The sequence below is a fragment of the Neodiprion lecontei genome, chromosome 3, assembly GCF_021901455.1.
Source record: "Neodiprion lecontei isolate iyNeoLeco1 chromosome 3, iyNeoLeco1.1, whole genome shotgun sequence".
Lineage (NCBI taxonomy): Eukaryota > Metazoa > Arthropoda > Insecta > Hymenoptera > Diprionidae > Neodiprion > Neodiprion lecontei.
Window position 1 is genome coordinate 33,464,316 of NC_060262.1, and position 7,795 is coordinate 33,472,110.

Below are 7,795 nucleotides of genomic sequence, written 5' to 3' on the forward strand. Positions count from 1 at the left end.
CTGTTAATACCAGTAGTAGAAATCATTAAAATTTATTCCGACCAAAGAATGAGGTCAAAGGCCACGCATACTTTACACTGATATGATACTTTACCTCAACTCGGCGAAACCATCGATAGAATCTCGATCTAGTTCCTCGCCCGGTCACCAGAGGCGGTAGTCTCGTCTCGCGCCGCGTCGCCATCGCCTTTCAACAATCAGCTGGACTATACGATACTCCGGCGCGTTTCGTTTTAGCTGCCACTGTTTCTCGGGCGTCGAAGAAATCAACTCATAATTGCCGAACGATGGTTGCCTGTAAGTAAACCTCTACCTCAACTCGAAAATATATTATTTAACCTAGATACTTGCGTACGCGTACAGTTTTTCCACTAAATTCATTTAGCCAACAATCTGATACAAACTGCATTTGTATTCAAACTTCTTGTAACAATAGCGGTACTTGTAGTTACGAGGGATTTCATATCGCTATACTGTAAGAGGCGACAACACGAGTGGGTGGTTTTTTTTTTTTTTTTTGCTGAGTCATTTTACAGGCAATGTTCTATGAAATTCCCCGTGAAAAAAATGTCAATTGAACACCATAAAATACTTTGAAACAGACCCAGACGTTTATTTGCGACTCGTATCTCATCAAACGTTGTAAATGCAATTTTAATAGAGGTTAGTATATGACGTAGCTAAATAGGTCAACTCTGGGCTCAGCTGGAGAGCTGTCAGTTTGACCAATCGGGCGGTATGAGGGAAGAATTGAGGTAGACGGGTCGGGGCGGGGTGGGAACAAAGTGTTTTGACAGCTGCCCGGACTTTCGACGCAGAGGACACGCTCCTATCTTGCTGATGTCATTCCTCAAATTCATAATATTATTCGACTTATCGTTGGATGTACCCGCGATACTCTTGACGATTCGTTTACACTGTTATACCAAATATTTCTACTTCGTTGCACCTAATATAGCCCGCTTTTTATTTATACATATGGATCAAAATGTACGCTATCTTTTGTTTTCTCTACTGCTATTGCTTATAAAGACAAAACTCTTTTCTTAGATACTGTTATTGAGAATTTTCTTTTCGCAACAACAGGGCAAGCGCAAGGGAGTGCCCTGGTCGACCTCAACTTTGACGCATATATCTCTAAATTTTTATGTCCACGTATCGCAAATGTGAAAAAGGGCTTAAACGCGCGATTTTGTATGCAATTCTGACCATAAACACTCCAATACATTGCCATCTGTCGCAGAAATGAAGAAACGGCATAATATTAGTCAATTAATAGAATGCTGACACAGCGAAACACTAAACATGAATCACTGTTTTGCAACTATTGAGTCAGCGATGAAGTTAAATTTTCGAAATATCAATTTTGTTTTTACTTTATTACAGTTCACTGAATTTGGGGCAATCCTGAAGTCACATAGTAACGATTTTTATTGAAAATGCTTTGCAAAGTTAACCTTATAAAACTACTCAATCATCGGTAACTGAATACAGTACCTCTTTGTATGCATTGACTGAAATGAATCAAGGTCTGCCTACATTTATAGTATGGTTTTCTATTAGAAATGTGCCAGAGCAGCTGTGGTGATCAGTAAAAATACATAAGAGAAAGTGGCTTCGCCTTTAAACATACTTGTTCAGTTTGTATATCAATATACATACGCTTGTATCATTTCACCCTGCATTAATACTAACTAAATTGATATATTTATAAATTAATTGCGTATCACGATAATTGAATTGAGTACCTTTACAATGTTTCCAATTATATTTAGTTGGTAAGCCATATCGCGAACCAAAAAATTAAACTAATCAAATTCCCCAGCCACACCTTGGAAACGAGCTCAGTTGGTCAATCTGTACAATTATTCGTAACTTGAATCGTATTTAATAACAAGCTTGCAGTTAGTATGATGCAGCTTATATCCATCTATGTGAAATGCACAGCAATAGGATAAACAGTTTTCTACAAGTATAATCACGTTCTTTCAATTTAAGCAAGTGACTTTTGGTTTGATGATAATAGAGGATTTGGAACTATGAACAGATACATGTTGATCTCATGTTTAATCTTATTGAGCTCAAGTAATCAAGTACCATCTTCTTCAAGCAGCAAGGGCTCTCACTCCGGACATAATCAACGAACTGCGCAACAAGTTTTACGAGAATGAGAAAAATGTTTTGGCTCAAAACGTATGCACCAAAATCGATCCTCTCGAGGCATGCATGTCTCGTAAGTACATCGAAGAGGCTCAACATGTCTTCAACCACAAAGTCGAGTTGGAAGGAAAGCCAATTACAAATCAGAAGAACTCTGGACGTTGCTGGATTTTTGCCACTCTGAATGTTATGCGAATTCCGTTTATGCAACAGCACAACTTGGAGGAATTTGAATTTAGTCAGGGATACTTATTTTTCTGGGATAAGGTACAGTTTGCAGAAAGTTTTAAGTTTTGTTTTAAGAATGGGGTCAACAATTTTAATCCAAACATTTCCCATTAAAAACGTTGTACCAAAGTAGTGAAAGCATTGGATGAAAGCTGTTGGTTGATACATACAAGAATATAACTTAATTTCAGCTCGAACGATGCAATTACTTCCTACACAACATGGTGAAGGCAGCTAGGTCAGGAGAATCAGTGAATGGCCGGCTAGTGTCATGGCTTCTACACGACCCAACATGCGACGGTGGTCAATGGGACATGATTGTGAATCTCATAAACAGACACGGTCTTGTTCCAAAAAAGCTGTTTCCAGAATCATTTAGCTGTGAGTCTACCATGCGTATGAACAGCCTACTGAAAAGTAAGCTCAGAGAATTTGGAAAAGCTTTGCGAGACATGATTGCTAGCGGAGCGTCAGATGCCGATTTAGAGAGTCAGATCATTGAGCAAATGACAGTGATATATAGAATCATTGGTATCTGTCTAGGTATTCCCTCAGAGAAATTTACGTGGGAATACTACGACAAGACAAAAAATTACAATTGCATTGGACCGATAACACCGGTTGAGTTTTATGAAAAATATGTCAAGCCAAGCTTCAATGTCGACGACAAAGTCTGCTTAGTAACTGATCCCCGGCCAACAAATCCGTATGGCAAACTCTACACGGTTGATTACTTGGGAAATGTTGTCGGTGGACGATCAACAATATACAACAATCAACCTGTCGAGTTACTGATGAATCTCTGCGCCGAAAGCATAAAGCAGAACGAACCAGTATGGTTTGGCTGTGAGGTCGGCAAACGGTTTGCTATGAAACAAGGCATTCAAGATCTGGAGGCGCACGATTTCAAACTAGTATTCGGGACAGATGTTCAAATTGGTCTAACAAAGGCGGACAGATTACTATACGGAGATTCTATGATGACTCACGCGATGGCATTTACTGCAGTCTCTACCGATGTAAGTCTCGATTCGTTTCGTCAATTTCTGCAGTCAGTTGTTAAAATGCGTCTCGCCAAAGCACTCCCTATTTGTTCATTCCTTACTGTTTATTTAACACATGCCACGAGGAGATAAAAATTGTCACTTATCTCAGTGGGTATTTTTATTCTGGTACACTGCGACATGAAATAGTAACATGATTCCGAGTTATGCAGAATAGCCAACGTTTACCATATAGATGGCTTTTAAACCTAATTTTATTTATAACTGCAATGTATATGCACTATGCATATAATGAAGCATATCATTTGCATAGTGTCATTTTAAGAAAATTGATTTATATCATTTCGTATCACATTGTGCTGCAACAACCTTTCAACTAATTCGATCCCTTTACCTGCACTCTCATACTATTTTTTATTATGAGTTCAAAATTTTTCAACTGTAACGTGTTACTATCACCGTTGTCATTATGTTCGAAGATATCTGCAAAGTCGATAATTGTATCAACTTTGCTGAAAACACGATCGTCATGTAAATCAGTTTATTATTATTTCAGGCAAACGGAAAGATCAAGAAATTCCGAGTTGAAAATTCGTGGGGAGATGAACGTGGTGAGAAAGGTTATCACGTGTTATCTGCGGACTGGTTTTCAGAATTTGTGTTTGAAGTAGTTGTGGATAAAAAATATGTGCCCGATGACGTTATGGCTGTGTTTCAACAAGAGCCCACTGTTCTACCGGCATGGGATCCTATGGGGACTCTTGCACAATGATAAGCGCTTTTCAATAAGTACCAGAAACAATTTATTCTTATAGATGAGATAAAGTTCAATATTAGGGCTGTTCTGGAGTCGATTTCAACACACATTCACACACATAAAATAATATCCCAGTATCTCAGTATAGTACATATATTGTAAAGCTTCAAACTAATTTTAATCCTAAGAATACTTTTTCTCTTTCAGAAGATTGGTAAAAACTTGCATATGCTGTAAGCACTTAGCTCGTGTTTTCACATCGTGCTTTCAACTCATCACTCGCATATTAAAATCACTGAACACCTATTACTCTTTCAGAATCTCCTTGATAGGGCAGAATTTTTATGTATAATCTAACATCGACTCCATCCCTGCCTGAGGGACAGACACTCCTTTACTAGCAAAAAATTTCACGTTTGATTACAAAGCTGGAGTGATGAAAAAGCGTAAATAAACCCTGGCAAATACTTTTTATATTTAAATTCCGTAACAGTACTAGACAATAGGTGGCAAAAATATCAACTTGAAAAAATCTAGACGTACTTTATAATTTGGACGCTCACATTTCATGAAAGGTGCAAATAATTTTCTAATAGATCAGATTTTACTGCCTCCTACCTTCTGCTCTATTCATGTGGAAAATGAATCGAATTTTCTGCTGATCCAAGTCTTTATGTCCCTTGATAAGTGCATAAATGAACTGCACGTGATGGTGTCATCAAGAGTAATGTCTCAGCAAGTCAATTTTTTATAACAATTGCTCACCGTTTATTCTTAGAGATTTAAGAAAACATGTATAAAATATGAAACAAATATACGTAGCCATTTGTGTACACCTTTGGTGAGTAGCTAGGCTTGTTAAGTGAAGTCATGTTGCTAGTCATTGACCAAAGATAGATTGTCAAAGTATGCCCAATATTGAAACCGCGACCGATTGCACACAAAATTACCAAAAATAATCACATCTAATCATAACTACATTGTTTCTGTTTGACCAATTGATGGATTACGTTGATGAATTCGTGGACAGATATTTGTCAAATCAATTAAACCTTTCTTGCGCTACTATATTTTATGTGTATGCAACATGGGATTAGGTGAAACTGAACAAAAATTCAAATACATTGGCACGAACCAAATAATATAATATGTACTATGATAAAACATTATTTACACTATGACAAGAATATTTCAAATAGATGAAGGAACATTATAAATCTTATTCTTGTATAAGAAAATTAACCTACATTAGAATCAGAACTACACAGCAAAATATGATTTGCGAAATTTAATGTACGATTCGAATTTCAGCAGTAATTGTCAATTGGGGAATTATAGGATTTCTAAAAGACAGACACAAGTTAGTAATTTAATAATAAAAACGAATAAAAATATCTACCAAACCTTATGTACATACATCATCTAACAATAAGTGTTGTGTTGTGTTTATTAATTATAATGAATCAGTTTGTAAAATTATTTTTTCCCCCAATAAATTCTCCATCAGTCATATAATATCTTGAATGAAAAATACAGAAACAATTTTAAGTAGTCCCAAAAATATGACTGAATATCTACTCATTTCAGATCTCTGTATGGTAAAGATGATGAAATGAAAAAAATATGCGACTTGATTTCCGACTTGCAAATTATGGGTTCATCCAACTTTTTCAGTATCAGAGCTCACAAGGATAATTGAAAAACTGACTGAAATGATAATTAAAATCTGCCTGTTATTTTTCATGAGTAGTTTATTTACAAATATACAAAGTTAATGGTTGGAACCAAAGTCCAACATCTACCAACGTGTGCTAAGGTTTTCTTAATTGTCGTTTAACTTTATAAGTATATTGAAGTTTCGCCCAGACTCCTTTGCACATGTTTTGTAAACGTATGTCTTTTTTATCTATACTCAATCGATAAGTTTCTCGAACTATGTTCTTTGAAACCCTGAGATATCCACGTTGCAACAAACTCAATGCAGCCCACAATTTGCATCTGGCTACTAATAGCGCATCTCCTAAACGCAGCGCCAACTGTAGTTGCCTAACAGATATTTTTCCAGCCATCTCAGCCTGAAAATTGTATATAATATCAAATATAGGTGGTAAATAAGAAACATCAAATTAATACACAAAATTGGGTCTGACTCTCTTATGCCAAGGATATATGTACATACATACAATCTAATTTGCTGATACAAAACTTTGAAAATTTACAAAATTTTAAGTTTTCGATGTAATATTTATGGATTGTGGTAGATTTAAAGTAAATCCTTGCACAGGCCTCGCCCATCATCATACATTAAAATCTAACTTCATCTTACACAATGTTCAAATGTTTCTCCTAGTGCAGAAAATCCTCCTCCAAGAGTCGACAACCAGGACATAGCATGGTCAAGTTCTCTTCGTTCCAAGGCCATTTGGGTAATTCTCTCATTCCTAAATTCAATTCAATCACTATGGTTAAACTCGTAAATTTATTAGGAGGCATTTGTAAATACTTGCCATTTGTAGTCAAGATACTGTACTTTAGGCATCCGTAGTTTAATATAAATAACGAGTGAATTTTCATGTACTTTAAATTTGTAGTATTCTCGCCACATATTCAGTGACGATTGACGATAATAACTTGATCTTTTCATTGTGTAAACATACTTTGATACTAGATATGAATTTAAACCACGTTGATTTAGTTTAAAACATACATATTTCAGTTCGTTGTTTGCGCTGTCTGGCCTTGCATAATCTTTGCTACAACTGCTAATATGACTCGGAGCAACGATTAAATTGTCAAAAATATTATTATTCGCATAAACAATTATACGAATTTCCGAACCTTCCATATTCAAACACTGGCCTATAACATTAGTACGATTGAAATAATTTATCGTCAAGTACGCAGGAGTTGAAGTTTTTTTTTATATTCGGAACGAATGTATTGAGCAGCAAGTTTTGCAGGTTAAGTACCAAGTGGAATGTAAAGAGTGAAGAAAAAATAACCGCCTCAATAGTGATTTGAGATGTAAGGTGACGATTATTGGTAATGCCAAACAAAACCAAACCGACACTAGTTACGTTAGATTTTCGGACGTGATTTATATTCCACAAACAGTAAAGAATGGAATGACAGGTTATGTAGGGTTCGTGTACGGAACTAGTGTCCCGAAAAACATTCACATCGTAACGTAGAGAAAAGTCCGAGCAGATGAATAATTCGTTAATGAGATACCGATGCGAATTGACAGATATGAATGACACGGCAAACCGTACCTAATATCGCCAATGGTCATTGCATTTGCCGCAGGCTTAGAGCAGCTTAGAGCATATATCTACGAGCCGAAGTCGCGAAGCGAGGCGACACGCGGCCGAATGGCGCGTGACAGAACTATAAAAAGGGGGGGGAGCCAATCGGAGGCCGCCGAAGGCGACACGCCTCCGGTATCAGCCAATGGGAGACGCTCGGCAAACGGTTCGGTTCGAGGGATTAATCGGAGCAACGTGGGACAATTGAAATCTGTATTTCGCGAACGTTATAACACAAAACTATGAATAGTACGCCGTCTAAATCGGAAATGAGAATAATAAAATTATCGGACTCCAGACCCGGCCGCCCGGCGTACAATTCGATTTGGGATCTGCGCCGA

At 36.9% G+C, this 7,795-nt stretch overlaps 2 protein-coding genes across 6 annotated transcripts; one reads left to right on the forward strand and one right to left on the reverse strand.

Annotated features, from left to right (window-relative positions):
- Positions 1-149: 149 nt before the first annotated feature.
- Positions 150-5,664, forward strand: LOC107221075 (bleomycin hydrolase). 3 transcript variants are annotated; one of them, XM_015659945.2, is made up of 4 exons: positions 150-297; positions 2,114-2,427; positions 2,580-3,407; positions 3,949-5,664. In XM_015659945.2, the coding sequence occupies exons 1-4, from the start codon at positions 288-290 to the stop codon at positions 4,162-4,164; spliced, it is 1,368 nt and encodes a 455-aa protein (XP_015515431.1). In that variant the 5' UTR covers positions 150-287; the 3' UTR covers positions 4,165-5,664. The 3 variants fall into 3 exon arrangements, with proteins under 3 accessions (XP_015515431.1, XP_015515430.1, XP_046591146.1); XM_015659944.2 differs by having other exon boundaries at positions 175-297; positions 2,111-2,427; XM_046735190.1 differs by lacking the exon at positions 150-297 and adding an exon at positions 795-990.
- Positions 4,358-7,692, reverse strand: LOC107221073 (uncharacterized protein F58A4.6). 3 transcript variants are annotated; one of them, XM_046735194.1, is made up of 3 exons: positions 7,422-7,692; positions 6,476-6,590; positions 4,358-6,224 (listed from the first exon to the last, which is right to left on the reverse strand). In XM_046735194.1, the coding sequence occupies exons 1-3, from the start codon at positions 7,439-7,441 to the stop codon at positions 5,961-5,963; spliced, it is 399 nt and encodes a 132-aa protein (XP_046591150.1). In that variant the 5' UTR covers positions 7,442-7,692; the 3' UTR covers positions 4,358-5,960. The 3 variants fall into 3 exon arrangements, with proteins under 3 accessions (XP_046591150.1, XP_015515427.2, XP_046591151.1); XM_015659941.2 differs by lacking the exon at positions 7,422-7,692 and adding an exon at positions 6,657-7,415; XM_046735195.1 differs by lacking the exon at positions 7,422-7,692 and adding an exon at positions 6,857-6,993.
- Between the last annotated feature and the right edge of the window lie 103 nt (positions 7,693-7,795).